A 26385-nucleotide genomic window follows, 5' to 3' on the forward strand; every position below is an offset into this window, starting at 1 on the left:
AATTCCGAAACAGTTGCATTTTGACAGCTTTGCCAGTGTTCTCATTGCTTTTATGGAGAAGTAGATTTTTGCAGGTCCTTTCTCAGCCATTCACAACAACATGACCCCATGTCTAAATGTTGAGGTGGCCATTTATGACTCTGTTGTAGATATTTTTGTCATTATCAATAAAGACTTCTTCCTTTCATGAAGGATGTGATTTTTGTAAATTAATTGCTGGTGACTGATAACGTCTGGCTCTTTCTTCTTGGAGGCCTTGATTACCAAGTAAAGATTGACATTCAGGTAACTGGGCAATAATAAAATGTCCAAAACAGGAAGAGAACTTTAAGAATGAAATACATGGGTTTCCAGCTCAATTCCTGCTTCCAGTGGGACTGAGAGACTGGCCTGGGTGGGGATGGCGATGGGGGATGGAGAGCCTAGCGCCCAGGCTGATGATGGGTAGGTGACACTTGCCAGTAATTCATGGGTGGTTTCCCAGGGAGTGTGGGGGCCCCTCTTGTCCCTCCAACTCCTTCAAAACCATCCTGTGCCCTGTTCTGACAGCCATATCCCCAAGCGGCTGCCACATGGAAACGCTGTCCTCTACTAAACAACCCGTGAACCCCTTTTCTCCTATAATTCACAGTTCTCACCGTGGTTTACAGTACCAACGATCTTTGTCTTTTGTTATAAATGTTATAACATTAGAACATGGCTCTGGGCATCTTCCCCAATTTAAATGAGCCACATTTCTTGAACAGCACGAGAAAGCTACTGTGATATATAAAGATGAAGAAGGTCAGTTTCTCTCCTAAGTTGCTTATAAACCACAACCTTGACAGGAATCTTGTGAAGTATTTCACAAGGTTGGTCATTGTTTGGCTCTGATTCTCCAAATATGAGTCTTTGTTGTTTGTGATCTTCCCTTTTGATTAGCTCCCATGGTATAAATAATGCAACCAATGTCCTCCATTAAGTTTGAATGAGTCAATGAATTGGAGGTAGAACAAACAATTAAATGACTGTTCCTCTTCATTTTTTATGGCAAATGGCTTGTGTTTCCTGGCCTATATTTAGTAGTAACACTGCCGAGGTTGTTAAAGGGCTGGATAACTTTGACAAAGAACTACAGAAGCTTTTAAACCAAGGATTTTTCTAGTGGTCCATTTAAACAAAATTATCTGTGAATTATTCATGGAGGAGTGTGGTGTTAGACAAGCATTTCATCACAGAAATGGTTGCAGCTCTCAGATCTGCTTGAATGGTTATTTGCAGTTTTTCTCACTGGTCATTAACCTTGATGTTTTAAGTTGTCTCAACACGCATTAACATGATTTTCTCAGCATTGGTAGGACAGCCCTCATGTTGGCTATAAGAAAGTAAATTTGGTGAACCCAGCTACCTAAAGGATTATAAGAAGAATTGGGGCCAGAGGATGATTTCTTCCAGGGCTCTGGATAGTCCTAACTCCGGAGTCATAATATTAGAGAGTCACTGGCTTTTCTTCAACAAAGCTGCAGTCCTGTTCCATCTCCTCAAGATCAACAAACAAGAACTTAAATACATCCTGTGCAATTAATACTTTGGCATTCATTTCTGGGGCTTATAATCTTAAGAGTACCCATTTTCCAAATGTTGATTTTTTTGCTATTAGGGCTTCCATTGTTAGCGAATGTTGCAGCTAATTAGAACAAAATTCAACTACTGGAAACATGACTCACCTATTTTTTTCTTTCAACATTTGCAAACACTTCATCTTATTACTTATACCCAGTGCATTTGCTATTTTCTCAGGCCGGATGTACCGTGATAGGATAGACTATTCTGGGTAAAACATTGACCCTGACACCTCAGAAGCTTAACGCAACCAAGGACTTTTCTCACTGATACTGCATGTCTGGTGCTGGCCAGTGGGGTTCCTTGTGAACTGAAGCACCGCTGTATCCACCCATGATTTCTAGGGTCACCTTGGCAAGGGACGAGAGAGTGGTTATAACTAACAGCTACTCTTCAATACTGTTGTAGGAAGGAGTATCCCTTTTGCTCACAACTCATTGGTCAGATCAGACTCATGGCACCATTTAATTCCATGGGAGGAGAGCCTTCTTAGGGCTCCCAGAAAGTGAAGAAAGCCAGAATGAAGAGTTCTAGTAATTTAGTAGTGCACACTGCACTAAGTAGGTTCTAAAAGATATTTTTAGGGTTTTACATGATATGGTAATCTCTGCAGGTGTTGGTGGATATTGAAGGAATCAACAAAAATCTCATTCCCTTTGAATTTTAAGAAACTTAAGGAGTAGGAGAGGGGGGGCAACCCCAAAGGCAGGGCTTGGCCATCTCCAGAGGGGGCTGGAGCTCTGTGGCCCACCTCCAAGGGCTCTGTTCCTGTGGACCTCAGTTCCTGTGGTTGTACAGTCTGTGGGCCACAGTCCTGCCAGAGGATCAAAGTTATACTTACACTTAGTATCGAATTTTACCTTTTCCAGGGAAGACCTAGGAAATCTCTGTATTCTGAGAACTGTGTTCCTTATTTCAAATACTTCTGCTGCTCGTTCATTCATTTCCTTCTTTCTTTTTAAAAAATTTTTGCAGTAATTTACACACAACTCAAAATGTCCCATTTTAACCACTGTCAAGTGTACAATTAAGTGGTAATAATTACATTCACTATATTGTACTAATATCAACCACATCTTTTTACTTAAAGCTTTTCATCACCTCAAACAGAAACCCTACCCCTATTAAGAAGTAATTCCCTTTACCCCTCACCACTGGCCCCTGGTAACCTGTAATCTCTTATCTATCTCTATGGATTTTGTTATTCTAAGTATTTCATAAGTGAGATCACGCAATATTTGTCTTTTTTGTGTCTGACTTATTTCACGCAACATGATGTCCTCAAGTTTTATCCATGTTGTAGCATGCATGAGAACATCATTCTTTTTTATGGCTGAATAATAGTCCATGTTTCTATAGAGCACTTTCAATTTACCCATTCACCTGTTAATGGACACTTAGGATGCTTCTATCTTTTTGGCTATTATGAATAATGCTGCTTTGAACATTGGTGTACAAATATCTGTTTGAGTCTCTGCTTTCAATTCTTTCAGGTATATGCCAGGAAATGGCATTCCCAGGTCATATGATAATTTCATGTTCAAATTTTTTGGGGAATTACTAAACTGATTGTGCATTATCAATAGCGGCTGCAATATTTTCCAGTCCTACAGTGTACAGAGTTTCACTTCTTCATATCCTCACCAACTAGGATGATAGCCATCCTAGTGGGTGTGCAGTGATCTCTCATTCTGGTTTTGATTTGCATTTTCATGGTGACCAGTAATGTTGAGCATATCTGCATGTGCTTATTGGTCATTTGTGCACTTTCTTTGGAGAAATATCTATTCAAGTGCATTGTTCATTTTTTTAAAATTCGGTTGCATGTCTTTTTGTTGTTGAATTGTAGGAGTTCTTTATATATTCTGGATATTAAACCCTTATCAGACATATAGTTTCCAATAATTTTCTCCCATTCTATAGGTTTTCTTTTTCACTTTCTTAATAATGTTATCAGATACACAGATGTCTTAATTTTGATCAAGTCCAGCTTATATATTTTTCTTCTGTTGCTTTTGCTTTTGGTATAAAGTCTAAGAATACATTACTTAATACAAGATTCTGTAGATACTTCCCTATATTTTCCTCTAAAAGTTTTACAGTTTTCAGCTCTTATGTTTAGATTGTAGATCAATTTTGAGTTAATGCTGTATATTGTGTGAAGAAGGGTTCCACTTTCATTCTTTCACATATGGACATCCAGTTTTCCCAACACCATTTGCTGAAAATACTGTTCTTTTTCTATTGAGTGGATTTGACTCACTTGTCAAATATCCATTGTCCATGGATGTGTGTGTTTATTTCTGCTCTCTCAATTCTATTCCATTGGTCTGTATGCCTGCTCTTGTGTCACTCTCTTTTGATTACTGTTGCCTAGTAATAAGTTTTGAGATCAGAAATTGCGAACCCTCCAACTTCTTTCTTCTTTTTCAGAAATGATTTTGGCTATTTGGGGTCTCTTGTCCTTCCATATGTATTTGATGAACAAGCAAATATAAATATAAACAGCATCTACTAAAATGAATACATGTATATCCATTGCCCAGAAATTTTGTTCATATTGTGTAACAGAGATGTTTGTATACGCACATCCAAAGACATGTCTGAAAATATTCATAAGAGCACTACAGCTACCATTTCCCAAAATTGGAAACAATCCAAATCTCTATCAATCCTGGAATGGATAAATATATTTTAGAATAATCATACAGTGCAATACTACACAGCAATGAAAAATGCATTACTGCTGGTATAACAACATTACCAAGTCTAAAAACATACTGTTAAGCAAAATAAGTCTCACAGAGAAGACTATAAAGAGCTCAGAAATGGGCAAGTCTAATCTGCGATGTTAGATGTCAGGCAGAGGCAGGAAAAGTGTAGGGAATGGAAGGAAGGTGGAGCAGGGCTTTTGGAATACTAGTCATGTCCTATTTCTTGCCATGGGAGGAGGTTGCATGGGTGTGTTTCCATTTTGATTGAGCTAAATGATTTATTTTTAATAAATGCACTTTTCTGTATGTATCTTAGCGTTCACTGCTCTAAAATAGTAAAATGAATGCATAAATGGTATCACTCAGGCTCCTGCCCAGAAGAGAAGGCATACTCCAACGTGGTCATTTGAAAAGAAAGGGAACCTTGGCAAGGCGTGGGCAAGGTTGGAAGGAATCCACAAAGGATAGGGGGTATCCCAGAGCCAGACCCAGGGGCTGGGGAGGGGAGAGAGGGAGATTCCTGGAAATAGAAAGGTGAGGGACTCTGCATCCAAATAATGAGTGCCCTGTCCCCACTTGCATCCCCACTCCCATGTCCTTGGCCTAAGCCTTGATGGGATTCCTATAGGGCAGCCTCCAGGGCAGGGGGCTGGTGGGCGGGCAGGGAAGTGGGCAGGGAGAGGCAGCTCAGAAGGGACTAGTGCACCTCCATTTGCCTGACAGTATTTGTTAGAAAACTTTAGTTTAAGCAAAATGCTTGGAAATAGAATCTCTTGTTTCACTCACCTTTGTTCTTCCCAATGTCAACTCTTTTAAGCTACTGTTTACTTAATCTAATAAGGACATTTTCCAAGACTAATTAAACCAAACAGAAACACCTAGGGCTCTGAAAGAAGTCATTAGCTCCCCTCCAAGATTTGCCATCACAGCCACAGCTCGAACCCTGAGCAGCTCACAGCCACGTCCCTGGATTAGTGATGGAGAGGGCAGGCTCTGGAGAATGAGTTCCTGGGTTCTCAGCCTGGCTTCCAATCCGTACTTGCTTTATGGCCATGGGCACCCTCCCTGTGCCTCAGTACCCCTCCAAAAGGTGGCAGTGAGGGTTTTATCTGTTAAGCATGATGTGATTGAAAGATTTAGACTGATTGTTAAGCAGCCCAGGAAAATCCAGTAATGGGAAATGGCCTCCCTTTTGCTGGATTTTAAAGGTCAACAAGGAAGATTAGATGTTTCCTCACCAGAGACAACCTGGTCAGGCTGTATAATAACTGCAGAATTAGTTAGGTGCTCCCTCCTTTCAGTTCTGTAACAACTGCCCTATGCGTGATGCTGTGATAGGACTTAACCATTACTTCTAACCAACTCCTCTCTCTTTCTGCCCCATCCTACTCACTCACCCCACTGGAGCCTTCCTAAGAGGGCGTTAGGCCTCTTTCCTTCTTTTCTTTGTGTGTCTTTTACAGGAGAGGCTCAACAATGTGGCTACATGACAGGTTCAATGTAGGTCTTAAAACAACACACAGATAACCACATGGTGTCTGTACAAATGAAAGTCCTTTATTATTTGAAATGAATTCCACTTGGCCCTTTGTGGTGGTTCATGATCAGTACTCATGAGATACCTCACCAAAGGGAGGTGGGCAGGATGGCTTGTACAGCCCATCTCCGAGCTTTCCTGGTTTGAAGGATGAATGTGAGATAGGGAACCGTATCTCTGGAGATACATCCCGCGAGGCCTAAGAAATGTTGGTTAGTTTATCTTAACTGTTGGAAGTGAATTCATCAAGACCGTGTTGCTTCTGGTCAAAGGCAAAATTTCAAGGAGCATAAGTAAAGGAGCATATAAAGTACCCTGTGTTCTTTATAAAACATTACAAGGTTTCAGGTAGAACAAAGTTAAGTCATATTTTTGAGTATGTGAATCAAACAAATTTGGGAGGATACGTTTCCTAAGTGGAATTATCAGATTTATTGATATGCAGTGGAAACATTCCATCTAAAGACTGAGTACATGAGACACATCCAACTTGGCGGAATGGAAAGCAAATCTCAGACTGGGGACTGAATCTTGGTTTTGCCCCAGCAAGCTGTGTAGCCTGACAAAAACTGGTTCCAGTACCAAGAGTTCTGCCCAGTGGGTAATGTGGCACCCAGTGCTTTTCTCACCACCAGTGGGCGGTTCTACTTTCCTTTGAGCAGTGCTTCCCAGGGCTTTAGGGCTGGGAAAAAAGAGGAGACCCAGCTCGCTCTTTGTTCTGCATTCAATTTGGCTCTCTTGGAGACATGAAGAGGAAAGAACAGGCTAACCATCGCACATTTCCCTGTGAAGTAGGGCGAAGCTGCTGGAGAGAGCTCAGTGCCCACGCAAGGAGAGGGGCTGAGAGGAGCTCCACAGGATACAAGGAGCTCAGGTTAAGGAAGCTCTTTATCTTTATCGATCTCCACTCAACATGACCTTTAGTTTTTAGCAGAAGAGTCTCAATGGTTAGAATTGTAAGAGAACGAGGACCTGGAAATCATGATGTTCCCATTAGATGTCTTTCCTGCCAGCACACTGGAAGGGAATGCATCCTTTTTTGTTGTCATGGACGAGCTGGAGCTGAGGGAGAACAGAATGGAGTTGCTGATCATTGCCTGAGGGCCCATTGGAGATGCTACCTCAACTCGGGGACTAGGTGTCAGAAGCAGATATGCCAGGGCAGGTGGTTTGCTGAGTGCTGCTAGCTGTGCAGGTGGTGGACTTGATGTTGAGAGTGCCAGTGGAGGGTTTAGAGGCTTTGTTTACTGTCTGACAAGGCAAAGCTGTGAGAAGAGAGAACCGATTCAGAAGTTGGATCCATGCAGGCTGTGACTAGCGTTTTGGGTGGAGAAAATGCGGGCCCCAGGAATGAAAAGAGAAAACAGGACTATAAGGTCCGAGAGGAGCTTGGTTCCTGTTCTGGCTTAAATTTCTCTCAGGATTCCAAAAAATAATTCACATTTTTTCCCCCTGGCTCTTAGAGGTTCTTGTTGCCAGACAGCAGAAGAGACAATGGAATATCATTTCTGGCTATAAAAATAAAGCATTACCCTGGGAAAGTGAAAGTTGTGCGATTTTTCTTATTACAATTTTAAAGGAAATATATGATGACCTACCTTTAGGAGAGTAACCATGGAATTGACCATAGTACGAGATGGATCAAATAGGAAGTTTGTCTTCATGACTGTAGCAGGTGCTCTGGGGAATTCACAGAACTTAAGTAAGAGAGCCCAGCCAGGCAGGCAATGCTAACACATTTTGCTTAGAAAACTTCAGTGACTTTCCCTGCCTGCCTGTGGCCCCAACACATTTGCTTGGTGTCCAAAGCCTTCTGGTTTGCACCCTATCCTTAATGCTCTGTTTGCGCTGAACAACAATGCAGTTTCTAGCCATGACATCTTCGTTCTTTCTTGTTCTGTCCTTGGATAATCCCACCAGGGCTATATGAGAGTTCCGGTTCCTCCATATCCTTGCCAGCACCTAGTGTAGTCAGTCTTTGTTATTTTACACATTCTAAGGAATACAGTGAAATGTCATTGTGGTTTTATTTCACACTTCTCTAATGACTAATGATATCGGACATCTTTCAATGTACTTATTTGACTCCTATATATCTTATTTGGTGAAGTATCTGTTCAAATCTTCCCCATTTTTATTGTGCTGTTTTCTTATTGTTGAACTTTGGAATTTTGAAATATTTTCTGGATACTCAGCTTCCTTATCAGATAAATTGAAATTATTTCCTCTCAGTCTGTAGCTTACCTTTACTTTTTCTTAACAGTGCTTTTTTTTTTTCTTTTTTTTCTTTTTGAGGTATGAGGGGCTGGGGATTGAACCTGAGACCTCATATGTGGGAAACTGGCACTCAACACTGAGCCACATCAGCTTCCCTGAGTTGGTTTCTGAATTTGGTTTGCTTGTTGTTATTGTTGTTGTATTTTTCAGGAGGCACTGGGAACCAAACATGGTGAAAGCTTAACCACTTGAGCCATATCCACTCTAAATAGTGCCTTTTGAAAGGAAGAAATTTGTAATTTTTATAGCCCAATTTGTCAATTTTTCTTTTTATTGACCATGCTTTTAGTATATAGTCTCTAAGAAATCTTTACCTAATCCAAAGTCACAGAGATTTTCTTCTCTGCTTTCTTCTAGAATTTTTATGTTTTATGTTGTACATTTAGGTTTTTGATCCATTTTGAATTAATTTTTTCCATGTGATTCAATGAATAGATCAAAGTAAGATTGTTTTTGCATACAGATATCCAATTGTCCGAGCACTATATTGGAAGACAATATAGGGACATAAACATTTTTTGAAGACGTAATTTAAAAAAAGGATGCAGACACTGAGGAACAAATGGAAGAGATTGTCTTGCCACTGTACATACATATTACAGTGATGAAAGATAAAATGTAAAAAAAAAAAAAAACCTTTTTATGATATTTTTCATTTTGTAATACCCCAATTTATTTTTTACTTTATTTTAGTTTTTCTAAATTATTATTTTATTTCTAATCTTTAAACATATCATTACTATTTCATTTTCCTACTAATTGGATTTGGCAATACATTAGGTTTCATTTTTGAAGAAGTTTTAAATCACAGAGGGGTTCAACTATAGCAGGGAGGAACACTGGTGTGGGGTGTCATTGATGGGGGATGCATGGGAGGAAGTGTGCCTGGGCATGCATATGGGTATATGAATATGTTCGGTTGTTTGTTGGGTATTGACATAGTGGATAGAGTTTCACACGACAGCTGAGTGAGTGCTGAGTTCCCATTCAGGGGAGCTCTGTCACATTCCCCAATGGAACAGCAACAATACCCCAAATGCAAAGGCAAAGACCAGTGAAGAAGGGTGGTCCAATGATGGGCCTTTGATATTGATGACTGTGCTTATGAGCCTGTGTGCTTGAAATTTCAACTAGGCCTAGAGTTGCAGGGTGCCTAAGAGTTACCTCCCGCGAGCCTACATGTTGCTCCAATGTGGCCTCTCTTTAAGTGAAATTCAGCATATAAATGCATTACCTTCCCACCAGTGTGGGATATGACTCCCAGGGATGAGCCTCCCTGGTGCCAAGGGATTACTACCAAGCACCAGCTGGTGATGCAACTAGAAAAATACCTTGAATAAAAAGGGGAAATGGTAAAGACAAATGAGTTTATATATGGCTAAGAGACTTCAAAATGAATTGTGAGGTCAGCAGAGGGATCGCATGTACGCACATCTCATCAGGATCTCAGAGATAGCCAAAGCAGATACAACCCCAGGTAGTGGTGCTCCTGAAGGCTACAGAGACACCCAGGTCCTAGGTCATGGCAGATGGCTCTGGGTTCAGTGCCTTGCCAGTGGGCCCTACTTTGGAATTTGTGCTCCTGAGTGTGATGGAGTTGGACTGAGATGTGACTTCTCTACACATGCTTCTTCTGTCACTTTTACTGGACCTGTGGTTGGTGCTGGGGTTGGTATATGCTCAGGAGACTTGAATCTCTGTACAGCCCATGTGCCAGGTGGGCCCTCAGCCTCAGCAGAGTTGCAACACCTACTCTCTGGTTTGTTGGACTTACCCAGGTGTAGCAGTGTGATATTATTGATGAATTCCAAAAGAAATATTGGATTATGTTTGTAAACTGGTATTTTCCTCTGGGCATATGAGATTATATTAGATTATATTGGATTACTTAATCAACTAAACTCTTGTGTCAGTAGGGCATTGAGTACCCGCTCCTTGGTTGGTAGGGACTTGCAGATAAAAGACATGGCAAAGGACAGAGTTGGGGGTTCTTAATCTTGGAATTTTGATGTTGGAATTTGATGCTGGTCTTAAGGTGGAGCCCCAGGGAGAGAGACAGAGCCGTTTGCCTAATAGTCTACAGCTGCAATTGTGGAGAGTGGCAAAGCCTAGAGAGCCTCATAGTCTACACCTAACCTTGTGGAAAAAACAGAGGAACCCAGGAAGCCTGAACTCTCACAGATGTTGGCAGCCATCTTGCTCCAAAATGTGAAAATAGACTTTGGTGAGGGAAGTAACTTATGCTTTATGGCCTGGTATCTGTAAGCTCCTACCCCAAATAAATACCCTTTATAAAAACCAATCAGTTTCTGGTATTTTGCATCAGCACCCCTTGGCTGACTAATACACCAGGTTAGCCAACAAGGAGATGAGGATGGTCAACCACCACACCAAGGAACCAAGAGAGTCTACAACTGCAAGTAGGAGAATCCCATCCATCATCCATGTGGGATCTAAGTCTTCTCTCAGTTTAGAGGTGGAGGGGCATTGGCATCCCAGGGTCCACAGGATGGAGAAATATAATTTAGATTAGAGTAGACTTACTGGTACTCTACTATAGAATTATTGTGATTCTAGTAATGGAAGAAATGATATCAATGAAAGAAATTATATCTGACCAAAAGAGGTGTGATATTGGGGCATTTTCCAGACTTGGAATTGTCTCCAATAATATTGCAGGGACAGATGCAGGACATTGTATATCCTGCCATAACCCAGTGAATGGACTGGGGGAGAGTGTAAACTACAACGTAAACTATAATCTATGCTGTGTAACAGTGCTTCAAAATATACTCATCAAATTCAGTGAATGTACCACACTAATGAAAGATGCTGTTGATGTGGGAGGAGTGGGGGGTGTGGGGAGTGGAGTATATGGGATTCCCTTATATTTTTTAATGTAATTTTTTGTGTGATCTATGTATCTTTTAAAAAAGATAATAAAAAGGAAAAATATATTGTTGAACTCATTTTGCTAACATTTTATTAAAAAAATTTTTCATATATATTCATAAGGTATATTGCTATTATAATGTCTTTGTTTTAAAGATAGTGTTGGTCTCAGAACAATTTGGGAAATGTTATCTACTATTCCATTTTCTGGAAGAGTTTGTTTAGGAGTGGTATTATTACTTAAATGTTGTGTAGAATTCTCCAGTGAAAACATCTGAGCCTAGAGTTTTTTTTGTTGGAAAGTTTCTAACTACAAATTAATTTCTTTTAATAGATGTTATGTTAATCAGTATCTGCTTCGTCTTTAGTGAAAGTTGGTGGTTTGTATCTTAAAGTATTCTGAATTTTTATACAGGGTGTTAAATTTATTGGCATATAGTACTTGGCAATAATTTCTTTATTATCTTTCTTCTTAGGCAGAGTAATGTTCCCCAAAAGATGTCCACACCTTAATCTTTAGTGTGTATGTTATGTTGTTACATGGCAAAAGGAACTTCACAAATGAATTAAACCTACAAATTTTAGAATATGGAGATTTTCCTGGATTACCCAGGTGGGGCCAGTGTAATCACATGTGCCTTTAAAATTGAAGGGGAAAGCAGAAGAATCAATCAGAGATATTGATAGACAAAGACGTGGGAGAGATGTGAAGTGTGAGAGGAACTTGACCTACTATTGCTGGTTTTGAAGATGGAGGAAGCGGGCCATGAGCCAAGGAAAACCAGTGACTTCTAGAAGGTGACAGCATGCCTGGGCAACAGCCAGTAAGGAAATAAGGGTCTCATTTTTGCATTTGGGAGGGACTGAATTCTGCCAGCAACCTGAATGGGCAAGAAAACAGATTCCCTCCTTGGGCCTGCAGAAGAAATGCAGCCCTGCCAACACTTTGCCTTTGACTTGAACCTTAAGAGTCTCAAAGAGAGACTCAGCTGAGCCCACCATACTGCTGATCTATGAGATGTAATTATAGGGTGTTTTTTAAACCACTAAGTTTGTGGCAATTTATTATGGCAATGATAGAATACTAGGACAGTGTTTATGCTGTGGAATATATAGTCATTCCACTAATATTATTCTTGATATTGGTAATTTCTGCCCATTCACTTTTGTCCTGTTTAGACTGCCTGAAGATTTATGAACTTTATTGATCCTCTCAAAGAGCCAGATTTGGTATCATTGATTTTCTCTACTATTTTTCTGTTTTCTGTTTCATTGATTACTGTGACCATCTTTTATTATTTCTTTTCTTCAGTTTCTTTTGGGTTTAATTTTCTCTACCCAATAAAAAAAATTAACAGAAGATTTATAGAGATACTTCACTAAAGAAGAAATATGAATGGCAAATAAACACATGAAAAATGCACGTCTTTAGTCATTATGGAAATGCAATTTGAAACAACAGTGAAAAGCCCTACACAACTGTTAGAATGTCTGTAATTAAAAACACTGACCAAGTGTTGACGAGGATGTGGAGAACTGGAACATTTTTCCCTGATGGTAGGATTGTAAAATCATACAACATTATGGAAATAGTTTTGCAGTTTCCTAAAACATAAACATTCCATATAACATATTAACCTATCATATGATCCAACCATTCCTTTCCTAGTTATTTATCCAGGGGAACTGAAAATATATATCCATAGTTCATACCATGTTCATTTGTAATAGACAAAACAGGAAGCAGTCAAAATGTCCATCAATGGATGAATGGATTTGCTTGTTGTGACACATCCAGACCATAGAATACTAGAATACTATTCATCATTAAATGAAATGAACAATTGACATATACCACACAGGAATGGCTATTAAAATAATTATGCTGAATGGAAGAAGTCAGACAAAAAGGATATATACTGTATTTATAGAAAACTTGAGAAAGTGTGAATTAATCTATAGTGAAAGAAAGAAGAGGGGTGGTTTCCTGGAAGTGATGGGCTAACAGGAGGAATTGGAGGGGAATATAAAACATGGACGTGAATAACTTTCTGGGAGTGATGGAGAAGTTCATTATATTGGTTGCAATGATGGTTTCATGGGTGTACAAATAAGTCAAAATTTAAATAGTATATTTTAGATATGTGCCTTTACTATATATCGATGATCCTCAAAAATAAAAAAAATTAGAAGATAAAAATTTAGTTATGTGGTATATTAAGTGTTAAACTACATTTAGATGTCTTTTACTGATTTTTTTCAGGATGGATTGCTATTCTGGGTGCCATCTGGTTGCTAATTTTAGCTGATATTCATGATTTTGAGATAATTCTACACAGAGTGGAATGGGCAACCCTTCTATTCTTTGCAGCACTTTTTATTCTGATGGAGGTAAGACTTCAGAAATTTTGCAATATGATTTTTAAAATCTGAATTCTGTTTCAGGTTATATTTAGTAAATGAAGAAAGCCTAGTCTGTAAGTCTTTACACATATTCACTAAGTGGAAAATCATGGAGGCTGTAATTAGACAATTTAAAATCAAATCATCTTTTATATCAGTCACCTAAATATTTCTGATAAAAATTGCTTATTTTTGTTGCTGTTGTGTTTCTGGATTTATCTTTGTAGTTTAAAAACTTGTTCTAATTTCATTTGCTATAAGGCAGAATTTGCTCTAAGTTGTATTTTGAGCCAAATTACTTGTTACCAGTTTACAGAGTAATATTGGTGATCTATTTCATTTTGTGTAATAGTTACATAAACAGTAAGTATTTGTATGTGACCATGGAAAAAACTGCATTATAGGAATGAGTAAATAATATGTATTGTTTCTATTACAATTGTTACAAAATTTATAATATTTTTCATCTTGAGAATTTATTTATAAACTTGTATCCTCCTCAAATACAAAGCTTCCCCCTAAGTACACCCAAAGCTCCACATTCATTATCTCCACTTACTGATGACTGACCCATTCTTCTCTTGGTTAAACCTCGATATGCTTTTTCTTATTGTTTACCAGACAGTTGCCTTAATCCTTTGAAATCTATGATTTTATCCATAATGGACTGAGTGGAGTTCAGAATCTGTCTGGAGTCTTGAATTACATTCTAGATATCCTTAGTTCCCCATTCCAACTCTTTACTTCTTCTCTTCTGAGTGTTCTTTCCATGTGAACACATAGAACAGAGAAGGAAAATTTCTGGCCACTGTTTTCATAATTTATCTTTGAAAGTCTCTGCCTGAATGACATATTTATTTCAGGGGGTATAAATTGCTATCGCATCTGGGTTTTTGGCATATTTTCCTCAGTTTTGTGTTGATGGGATAACCACTGGAATTTTAAAAACAACTTAAGCAAGGTATAATTTGCATATCATAAAAGAATCCATTTTAAGTGTACAAGTCAATGATTTTAAGTAAACTTAGAATATTTCCATTGCTTCCAAAAGATCCCTCATACCCATTTACGGTCAATCCCAGCTCTCACATTTCTGTGTAGTCTTCTCCCTGAAATGTATGACAGATGATTTACCTGTGCAGTTTTATTTTTAATTTTGTGTTTAATTTTAAACCTGGCTTTCTAAGGACAGTGGGGGACTTCTAACTTGCGATTGCTTTCATACTCCTCCCCACCTGATCCTTTGGCACAGTAGGTCTACCTAGGTAGCGGAAGTCATGAAACCAGTGTATCTTGGAGGTCAGCTATATCAATCTTTCTATCTATCTATCTATCTATCTATCTATCTATCTATCTATCTATCTATCTATCTATCTATCTATCTATCTATCTATCTATCTATCTGTCATCTAATTGGCCAGAGGTTATGCTCAAACACTTAAACCAGTAAGACTTCCACCTTTTTCTGTTGGACCACCGCATGGTTTGGGGAACACATTCCAAGTTTGGAGAATGTACAAGTAGACCTGGAATTTACTTTCTGCTGGGTCCTCTTGTATCTCCTCAGCAATGTGCACCAGACTCGTGTTCCCCAGGGATGTGTGCACGGCCAGTTTCACAGGTCTTCTGAGTACACACATCACGCGTGCATGAATGCAACCCTCCAGGCGGCAGGGATATGTGGAGGTTTAGTTGGGCTCACTGTGGTTGTCTGTTACCTACATCCCCTGGTTAAACTTCTGGGTCGTTTCCTTGGTTAGTGCTTGCTCCAACCATGATCACAACCCAGCTAGCTGCAAAGTTGGCCTTTCCCATTTGAATGCTGCCAAGGTAATTTCCATTTCCAACAATGCCAGAGACGTGGGAGTTTTCACCCTTTATGCCAAATCAGGTCATTCCCTCCAGCGATAAAACCGGTAGGTACTCTGCCCTGCCCTGCCCTGCCCTGATAGAATTATGGTGTCGGTGGAGCTGGGTGGGATTTAGAGCAGACCAGGCTGTCCTTACAGGAGGTGCCGCTGTTTCACTTGGAATTACTTTCAATTTATTGTAGGTATTTGGTCAATTTCCAGAGCTCTGAAATGGTTGTTTTTGAAAATTTTGTCTAATTTCACCACTATTTGGGGAGAGGATTTGCTAAGTTATTTATTCTGCTTTTCAAGAAGTCATAGCTCCCAATATAATTTTTCAAAATTGGAATAAAAATAGTATGACAAATGATAATGTTTTAGCATGAGGCAGAATAAGTGACTGGTTTCAGCTATTTTTAACCTGAACAAAAGCGGTCTCAACTTTTGGAATTGTAATTTGAACCTTCTCTTACTTTCTTATTTTTTTGTTTTGGGAGCCTTGTCAAAAATTGCAGCCTTTTTTTCCCATTTTTTTATTCTGCTCTTTTTTCAAATGAAGTTATTTGGTGGATGGCAAAGTATCATTTGTCAGAAGAAACAAATCTTAGTGGCTCTTTAAAAATTCCAGTGATCATAAAAATCAACAAAGAAGTTCCTCATGTCAAGGGCTTAGCAAAGCATTTGTTGGGGGAATTATAGCCTTCAGCATGGAGCACAAGTGCTACAGCAAAATATACGTCTGGCAATATAACTGAAGAAATATGAATAAGGATTGGAAATTGACTTTAGCTTCAGAACACTGTGAAACAAGAATAATCATTTTTTATCTATTTTCTTCCCTCTTATTTTACTTTCCTTTAACAGAAATTAAAACATATATCCACACAAAACTTGTACATGAATATCTATGGCAGCATTATTTTTAATGTCTAAAAAAGTGGAAACAATACAAATATCCATCAACTAATGAATGGATAAATAAAATGTGCTATATCCATACAAGGGAATATTATTAGGTAATAAAAAGAAATGCAATACTGATGCATGTTACAAAGATGAACCTTTAAAAGATTATGCTAATTGAAGGAAGGCATCATTAAAGCAACATGTTTTATGACTCCATTTGTATTAAATATCCAGAATAGGTAATTCTGTAGAGATAGAAAGCAGAATCATAGTGGCCTGGAAGTGGGAATTTGGGGAGCAGGTGGAGAGGATGGGGAGTTACTGCTAATTTATACACAGTTTCCTTTGGGATGATGAATGCTTTCTAAAATTGGTTGTGCTAGTGGTTTCACAACTCTTATGAATATACTGAATACAATATATTCTTTAAATGGGTAAGTAATATGTCATGCAAATTATTTTTTCATTCCTCTTTATCAGGTTTAGGAAGTACCCTTCTATTCCTAGTTTGTTGAGTGTTTTTTTTTTTTAATCATAAAAGCTACTGGATTTTGTCAAATGCTTTTTCTTCATCTATTGAAAAGATCATGTGGGTTTTTCCACTTTATTTCATTAAAATGGTATAATACATTGATTGATTTCATTTGTTGAACCAGTTGAATTCCTAGGATAAATTCCTCTTGGTCGTGGTGAATTATACTTTTGATATGTTGCTGGATTCAATTTGCTAGTATTTTGTGTAGTTTTGCATCTATATTAGTAAGGGATATTGATCTTCGGTTTCTTTTCTTGTGGTGTCTTTGTCTGATTTTATTATCTGGGTATTACTCACCTCATAGAATGAGTTAGGAAATGTTCCCTCCTTTTCCTTATTTGAAAGAGTCTCTGAAGGATTGGGTTTGATAGAACTTGCATGGCATTCATCTGATCCTGGGCTTTCATTGTAAGAAAATTTTTTATTGCTAATTCCATTTCTTTACTTGCTATAGATCTACTGAAGTTTACTATTTCCTTTTGTGTCAAGTTTTGTGGGAATTTTTCCATTTCATCTGGAATTTCTAATGTGGTGTGGTTTTCATAGTATTTCTTTGTAATCCATTTTATTTCTGTAACATCTATAGCAATGTCCTCTGTTCACTACTGTTTTTAGTAATTTGAATATTTTCTCTTTTTTTCTTGGTCAAGCTGTCTAAAGGTTGTCAATTTTATCTACCTTTTCAGAAAACCTGCTTTTGGTTTCATTGTTTTTCTCCATTGTTTTTCTATTCACTATTTCATTTATCCTCACTCTAATCTTAAATATGACTTTCCTTCTGCCTGCTTTGTGTTTAATTTGTTTTTCCTTTTCTAGTTTTTTTTTTTTTTTTAAGATTTATTTTTATTTTTTATTTTTTTATTTATTTAGTTCCCCTCCCCCGGTTGTCTGTTTTCTGTGTCTTTTTGCTGCGTCTTGTTTCTTTGTCCGCTTCTGTTGTCGTCAGCAGCACGGGAAGTGTGGGCGGCGCCATTCCTCGGCAGGCTGCTCCCTCCTTCGCGCTGGGCGGCTCTCCTTATGGGGCGCACTCCTTGCGCGTGGGGCTCCCCCACGCGGGGGACACCCCTGCGTGGCAGGGCACTCCCTGCGCGCATCAGCACTGCGCATGGGCCAGCTCCACACGGGTCAAGGAGGCCCGGGGCTTGAACCGCGGACCTCCCATGTGGTAGATGGACGCCCTAACCACTGGGCCAAAGTCCGTTTCCCCCTTTTCTAGTTTTTTAAGTAGAAGTTTAGATTATTGATTTTGGGATCTTTCTTACTTTTTAATATAAGTACTTACAGTTATAAATTTCACTCTGAACACTGCTTTTGCTACATCCCATAATTCTGACATAATCTCTTATTTCATTCATCACAAAATATTTTCTAATTTATCTTTTGGTTTCTTATTTGACCTATTAATTATTTAGGAGGATGTCGTTTAATATTCACATATCGTGTATTTCCCAAATATCCTTCTACAGTAATTTTTAATTTCATTCCATTTTGACCAGAGAAATATTTGTATGATTTCAACTCTTTTAAATTTATTGAGAATTTATTTATGGCCTAACATATGATTGTCTATAATGTAGAATGCTCTGTACACTTGAGGAGAAGTGTGTATTCTGCTGTTTTTGGGTAGAGTGTTTTTTATATGTATATATATGTTGGATCTGTTCCCTTTGTAGTGGTGGTAAAGTTTTCCATTTCCTGGTTGATTTTCTGCTTAGCCATTCCATCCATATTGAAAGTGGAGCATTGAAAATCCCAACTATTATTGTTGAATTGTCTATTTCTTCCTTCAATTCTGTCAATTTTTGCATGTTTTTTTGGACTCTAGTGTGAGATACATGTATGTTTATAATTATTATATCTACCTGATTGATTGGCCATTTTATTCTGAAATTTCCTTCTTTGTCTCAGGTAACATTATTTGCCTTAAATATATTTTTTGGATATTATTATAGTCACTCCAGTTCTCTTTTGGTTATTGTTTGCATGGTATGCCTTTACCATCCTTTTATTTTTACCCTTTTGGATATCTTAATGTGATGTCAATCTCTTGTAGATACCATATAGTTAGATCATTTTTAACCCATTATGCTGAGCTCTGCCTTTTAATTGGTATGTTTAATCCATTAACATTTTTTAATTGTATTGTATATGTCCCAGTTTATTTTGATGTATATCCAAATAAATGAGATTAGAGTTATCTCAAAGTACACAGAAATTATTTAGATTTTCCCATAAATGAAATACTTATAAAATACCTAACATTATTTAAGGACTTCAACATAACCTAAGTCAACATATATTGACATTTGGGTTATATGTGCATACAAAAACAAATCCATTTGTCAAAGTGAGCAAAAGATAAAACAGCATTCAATATCCTTTCTGGATAGAATTAAATTTTCATAGGCAAAGTGGTCCAAATGGGAGCAAAAGATGACTTCCTTATGAAAGTCTAGATAAACACAAAATTAAGAACAATCAAAGATGCTAAAGATTAATTCCATAAATTATTCTCTCTTTCCTATCCTTAACATACAAATGTACATTATAGGTATATATGAATTAGAATACTTCCAATCAAGTTTGTGAACACCTATGATTAGGGATATGGAATTCAATAAAATGTCCTGGGGTGAATAGAGGTAGTGTAGTTGAATAGAGAACATCTGCCCATCAAGTTATCCATATCAACTTACTGAAGAGGTAGATTATTAAAAGTTTCAATGGGCTCAGATTTTGATTTGGGCCTTAGAGTGATGTTTTATTTCTTTACTTATTAAGATCACAACTAAGCATGTTAGTACTAGATTAGTACCTTAAGGCTAAACACTAGAAAGAAATTATTATATTACAAGACACACAAAACATTATATTTTGTGGTTGTTCTGTGTGCTTTTTCCCATTATTTTTGTAATTGGGGCAAGATAACAGGACCAATTGGTTTAAGAACATTTAATGTACCCCATACTGTCCAAATCAAAGATATGTATTAATTCTTCTGTCAAACACAACACTGATTTCCATCACAATTATTTAAGATGAGAAATAGCAAGTTTACTGAAAAAAAAAGAAAAAGAAAAACAGTCGTGGTCTTGGGCTATGAAACATTACTTTAACATGCTGATTGAAAAATCTAGAGCATCACTGTAACGATGTTAATCGTGTTGGCCTTCATCAATGAATGGATGCAGCTTTACTGTGACTTCTCCAGAAACGCTTTGCAGCCCCTAACACACTGCTGGGACACAGTCTCGAAGTCGGAGTCATTCCCATAATAGGGATCTTCAACAATAAGTTGTTTTTGTGGATCATAGCTTCCAAGTGGTTCAATTTTAGCTTTGCGGCTTTTAACACCATTACCTTTGTTATTCAGATCTCTCAGATTGGTTTCATCCATACATGGTTTATAATCAAATGTGGCTAAGTCTTCTGTAGTAACCTGTCTTGTGTTCTGGGTTGTTTCAATGCCATGATTTCTTAGGCAGCTTACAGCTCTTGGATCTGGTGACTGGCCCACATTCGAGTCAGAAACAGCACCACTGTCAACGATCTAATTATCTGAAATATTTTGATCAGTTACAAGTTTTCTGAAAACTGCTTCTGCACGGGTGACCCACCAGTTACCCAGACAGATGAACAGCACCGACTTGGACGTCTGCTCTTGCCATGGCCTCAGGTTCAAGGACGCCATTAACATTTACTCTAATTACTGAGGAGATAGGATTTACATTTGTCATTTTGCTTTTTGTTTTCAATGTATCTTAGGTTTTTTAATCCTCAATTCCTCTGCAACTGCCCTCTCGCCCTAGTTTATCATTTTAACTTCCTTGTCATTTCTTTTATTATATAGAGTTATTTTCTTAATGGTTGCCCTGGGTATTAACAATTAAGATATTAATTTATTTCAGTCTAGTTCAAATATTGCCAACTTAATGTCAATAGTATTCAACTTTGCTTCCATATAGCTCCATTTCCCCCACTTTCAGGCAGTTATTGTCACAAATTAGATTGTGATACATGGTGTGCCCAACAAGAGATTTATAATTATTGTTTTATGTAGTTATCTTTAAAATCAGGTAGGAAAAAAGGAAGTTTCAAACAAAAAATATCTTTATATATTCCTTTGTATTTATATCATTACCTTTACTATATTTGTTTATTTATGTAGGCTGCTCCCTCCTTCGCGCTGGGCGGCTCTCCTTATGGGTGCACTCCTTGAGCGTGGGGCTCCCCTACGTGGGGGACACCCCTGCGTGGCAGGGCACTCCTTGCGCGCATCAGCACTGCGCATGGGCCAGCTCCACACGGGTCAAGGAGGCCCGGGGTTTGAACCGTGGACCTCCCATATGGTAGACGGACGCCCTAACCACTGGGCCAAGTCCATTTCCCTCTAGCATCTTTTCATATGCTTTTGGGCCATTTGTATATCTTCTTTGGAGAGATGTCAATTTAAGTATTTTGTCTACTTGGGTTATCTTTTTGTTGTTAATTTGAAGGATTTCTTTATATATTTTGCATATTAAACCTTTATAGGATATGTGGTTCCAAATATTTTCTCACATTGTGTAAGTTGTCATTTTGCTTTTATGATAAATCCCTTGGAGGCACAGAAGTTTTAAATTTTTATGGCGCCCCTGTATCTATTTTTGTTGTTGTTGCTTGTGCTTGGGGGTAAAGTCTAAGAATCCATTGCCTAACAAGGTCCTGAAGATACTTCCCTATTTTTTCTTCTAAGAATTAGAGAGTTCTAGCTCTTATATTAAGGTCTTTATTCATTTTGAATTTATTTTTGTTTATGGTGTTTGGTAGAAGTTCTTTTTTTTTCCTGCAAATGGAGCTCCAGTTTTCTCAGTACCATTTATTGAAGATTCTATTCTTTCCCAGTTAGAATGGTCTTTGCTCCCATGTCAAATACCATTGGCTGTAAAAGTGAGGGTTGATTTCTGGGTTCTCGATTCAATTCCATTGGTCTATTTGTCTATCTTTGAGCTAGTACCATGCTGCTTTGATTCCTCTGGCTTTATAATAAGTTTTAAAGGTCAGAAAATATGAGTCTTTTAACATCATTCTTCAGTTTTAAGATGGCTTTAGTTATTTGGGGTTCCTTACCTTTCTCTCTGTATTTGATGATTGGCTTCTCCATTTCTGCAAAGAAGGTTGTTGGAATTTTGATTGGGATTTCATTAAATTTATTAATTGCTTTGGGTAGGGTTGACATCTTAAGGAAATTTAGTCTTCCAATTCCTAGTAATTAGTTTGTTGAGATCTCCTATTTTTTATTGAGTCATGTAGGTAGTTTGTGTGATTCAAAGAATTTGTCTATTTTGTCTGTGTTTCCAAATTTATTGGCATACAGTTTTTCATAGTATTTTCTTATAGACTTTTAAAAAAAAATTCCAGTGAGGTCAGTAGAAGTAATGTCCCGTTTTATTTCTGATTTTCTTTATTTGTGTCCTCTCTCTCTCTTTCTTCATTGATTTAGCTAATGGTTTGTCAATTTTACTGATTTTTTCAAAGAACCAACTTTTGTTTGTTGAGTCTTTCTATTGTTTTATATATATAATTCATTTATCTCCATTTGAGTGTTGTTATTTCCTTCCTTCTACTCACTTCGGGTTTAGTTTTCTTTATCTAGTCTTTCCAGTTTTGAGGTTAAGTGTCTGATGTGTGTTTCATTTTTTATTAATGTAAGGATTTGGAATTATAAATTTCCCTCTCAGCACTGCCTTTGTTGCATCCTCTAAGTATTGGTATGTTCTATTTTCATTTGATTTGGTCTCAATACATTTTTTACTTTTGCTTATGATTTCCTCTTTAACCTATTGATTAAGAGTATGTTGTTTAATTTACACATACTTGTGAATTTTCAATTTTTCCTGCTATTATTGATTTCTAGCTCCATTCCATTGTGGTCAAAGAATATATTTTTTATGATTTCAATATTTTTTAATTTCTTGAGACTTGTTTTATGATCTCACTTATGCACTATCCTGGAGAATGATCTGTGTGTATTCTGTTTTTTGGGGTGAAGTATTCTAAATGTCTGTTAGGGTCTAATTGGTTTATAGTATCATTCATGTCTATTTCCTTATTTTTCTTCTGACTAGATGTGCTATCCATTATTGAAAATGGTGTTTTAAAGTCTGCTACTATTAATTTGTATCACTCAATTTCTCCCTTCAAATCTGTTAGTATGTGCTTCATATATTTTTGGTCTCTGCTATCAGATGCATATATATTTATGATTGTTAAATTTCCTGTTGAATTTTCCCTTTATCAGTCTATAATGACTGTCTATGTCCCTCACAACTGTTTTTTGAATAACATCTATTATTAGTATAGCTACCCTGACTCTCATTTGGTTACTACTTGCATGTTATATTTTTTCCATCTTTTCACTTTCAACCTACTTGTACCTTTGACTTTAAGTTGAGTGTTTTGCAGAGAGCATATTGTTGGGTGTGCTTTTTTTGTCCATTCTTCCCAACTGTAACCATCTTTGACTGGATAGTTTAATCCATTTACATTTAAAGTCATGAGAGATAATGCAGGACTATCTTCTGCCATTTTGCTATTTCACCTTTTAATGTCTTATACCTTTATTTTGTCCCTTATGCTTCCATTAATGCCTATTTTATAGTTTTTAATTTTTGTTTTGTACCATGTTGAGTTCCTTTTCTTTTCTATCTGGATATATTTTCATCTGTTTTCCTTGTGATTTCCACAGAGTAAATATTTAACATCCTAAATATATAATAATTATATTTGTTTTGATACATACTTAACTTCAATAGCATACATATTTTCTTTTCCTAAACTCTTCTGTCACCCCACCTTTTGTTGTACTTGTTGCCACTTATATCTTTGTTCATTGTATGGCCAGAATCATTGATTTATCATTACTTTTTTTTTTTAGGCAAGGGAGTAAAGAGTTTATTAAAAAACAAGAAAAGAGATATTATACATGTGTGGGTGTGCTACAGCTTGAGACATGCTATCATTACTTTTTATGCACTTGCATTTTAGCACCTGTAGGTAGGAAGAAGTGCAGTTGCATACCAAGCAATACACTACAATAATATTGATATTTATAATTAATCAATTGGTTACCATTACTTCATGTCTTTATTTCTTTATGATACTTTGAACTACGGTCCAGTGTCCTTTCCCTTCAGTCGTGTTTAGCATTGCTCGTAGGACAGATCTAGTGGTGAATTCCTTCAGCTTTTGTTTATCTTAGAATGTCTCAATTTCTCCATCATTTTTCGAAGAAAGTCTTGCTGGACATAAAATTCTTGGTTGGTGGTTGTTTTCTGTTAGCACTTTTAAGTATTTCAACCCACTGCCTTCTTGCTTTCATGGTTTATGATGAGAAGTCAATACTCAGTCTAATTGGACTCCCTCGTACATAACACATTGCTTTCCTCTTGCAGCTTTCAGAACTCTCTCCTTGTCCTCTGCATTTCATAATGTGATGAATATATGACAGGGAGTATTTTTCTTTATATTTATCCTGTTTGGTGTTCTTTGGGCTTCTTGGATGTGCATATTGATGTCTTATGCTAAGTTTGATAAGTTCTCTGTCATTATTTCTGCCCCTTCTGGGACTCCTAAAACATGTATATTGTTATGCTTGATGGTGTCCCAGAGGTGTTTTAGGCTATTTTTACTTTTTATAATTCTTTATTTTTTCTACTCCTTTTCTTGACTTATTTCAAGTATCTTGTCTTTTTTTTTTGGTCTTTATTTATTTTTTAAATGTTACATTAAAAAAATGTGAGGTCCCCATATACCCCACATCCCCCTTGCCCCACTCCTCCCCGCATAACAACAATCTCCTCCATCATCATGAGACATTCATTGCATTTGGTGAATACATCTCTAAGCACCACTGCACTTCATGGTCAGTGGTCCACATCATAGCCCTCACTCTCCCACATTCCACGCAGTGGGCCATGGGAGGACATACAATGTCCAGTAACTGTCCCTGAAACACCACCCAGGACAACTCCAAGTCCCGAAAATGCCCCCATATCACAACTCTTCCTCCCACTCCCTACCCCCAGCAGCCACCATGGCTACCTTCTCCACATCAATGCCACATTTTACAAGTATCTTGTCTTCAAGTTCATTGATTCTTTCTTCTGCCACCTCCAATCTGCTCTTGAAACCCTTCTGGGCATTTTTCATTTCAGTTATAGTGTTTGTCAATTCCAGTAGTTCTGTTTGGTTCCTTTTACAAATTTTTGTCTTTTTACAAAGATTCTCATATTGCTCATTCATTGTTTCCTTGATATCCTTTAGTTCATTCTGTTTATTCTTTGATCTCCTTGAACATTTTTAAGATAATTTTTTAAAGGCTTTGTTTGGTATGCCTAAATTCTCATCTTCTTCATTGGCATCTTCTGGATTTTTATCCTCTTCTTGTGGGTGAGCCATCATTTCCTGTTTCTTTGTTTTTCTTGAACTCTTTTGTGGCACACTGTACATTTTAATATTTTGAAATGTTATCTCTGGGATTTACCCCCTCAAATGTCTATTTCCTGTTTTAGTAACCAGCTTTTGATAAGACACATATTTTCTTGAGCTTCAGATCTCCTATCAGGATGATCTGCCCAAGTCAAATACAGTGTGCAGAGTTCTCTGTGTCTTACTGGGCTTCTGTCTTGTTCTGGACATTTTCCTGTTAGTTGTTTTGGAAATCCTCTGTTTACACGAGTTTGGTTGTCCCCTGTTTTCTAGGAGACAGATCTCCTTCTCCTGGATGTTTGAAGATGGCAAGACTTTATCCCAGAATGTCCATCTCTATAGTTTCTTACACTTTTTTCCTTGTCTCAATCTGCTTTTGCCTGCAGGGGAAATTCTGGGAGGAGGGGGACACTGGAGAGGATTTCCCAAGTTAGTTTTTTTAACAAAAACAAGGCCAAGAACCAACAAGGGGGCACAAACACCAACAAGGGGGCACAAACACATTCCAGTGTCTTGAGGAGGAAATCAGAAAAGCACTAAGAGCTTCTTCCATGGATCTTCAATACTGAGCTGTCTTGGCCTGTCCAGCAAAGGCACCCCTTCAGTAAACATTGCCCCACAGCTGTGAGGAAGTACATCATCCTTAATTCTCCACTGCTGCCACTCCATGTGGGAGTTGGGTTGAAATAGTGGCTACCCTCGTAGTCAGGCACCCATGATCTGAAGTCACTAATCAAAAGCTGTGATCATTTAACAGCATTACTACCTCTAGCCTTGGGAAAGAGGACTTTTACATCCCTTTCTATCACCAGTGAGCTATTCAGAGTCTGAACCCATAGCAATGTGTGGTGAAAGTGGAGGATGGGCACCAGCAGTCTCTGCATAGAGAAAGTAATTTACTGTTCTTTACCATAATTTATCAGCCTCTTCCCTTGATGTTGTACAGTGTTATTCTGTAATCTGGAGTTTCAAAGTAGTTGTTACAGACAGTTCTAGTCTGTTTAATAGTAGTTTTGGTGGAAGGACTGAGTTCTGGAGCTTACTCCTCTGCCATCTTCCAATAATCCCTACTCACTTTCATTTTCAAAAGATAGTTTTGATGAATATAGCATTCTTATTTGATATTTTCTCTCTTTCAACACTTTTAATATGACATTCTACTCCCTCGGGCCTCCATTATTTCTGTTTTGAAGCAAGCTA

The 26385-nt window shown here is 37.6% G+C and overlaps 1 protein-coding gene across 1 annotated transcript in view; it reads left to right on the forward strand.

The window, feature by feature from the left end:
* The window catches only part of OCA2 (OCA2 melanosomal transmembrane protein), a 370679-nt gene that overhangs the window by 139783 nt on the left and 204511 nt on the right, over positions 1 to 26385 (forward strand). The window contains exon 19 of the mRNA XM_058290617.1: positions 13286 to 13413. Coding sequence (XP_058146600.1) covers positions 13286 to 13413 — 128 coding nt within the window. The remainder of the gene's footprint in view (positions 1 to 13285; positions 13414 to 26385) is intronic.

This window comes from Dasypus novemcinctus, chromosome 3 (assembly GCF_030445035.2).
Source record: "Dasypus novemcinctus isolate mDasNov1 chromosome 3, mDasNov1.1.hap2, whole genome shotgun sequence".
Classification (NCBI taxonomy): domain Eukaryota; kingdom Metazoa; phylum Chordata; class Mammalia; order Cingulata; family Dasypodidae; genus Dasypus; species Dasypus novemcinctus.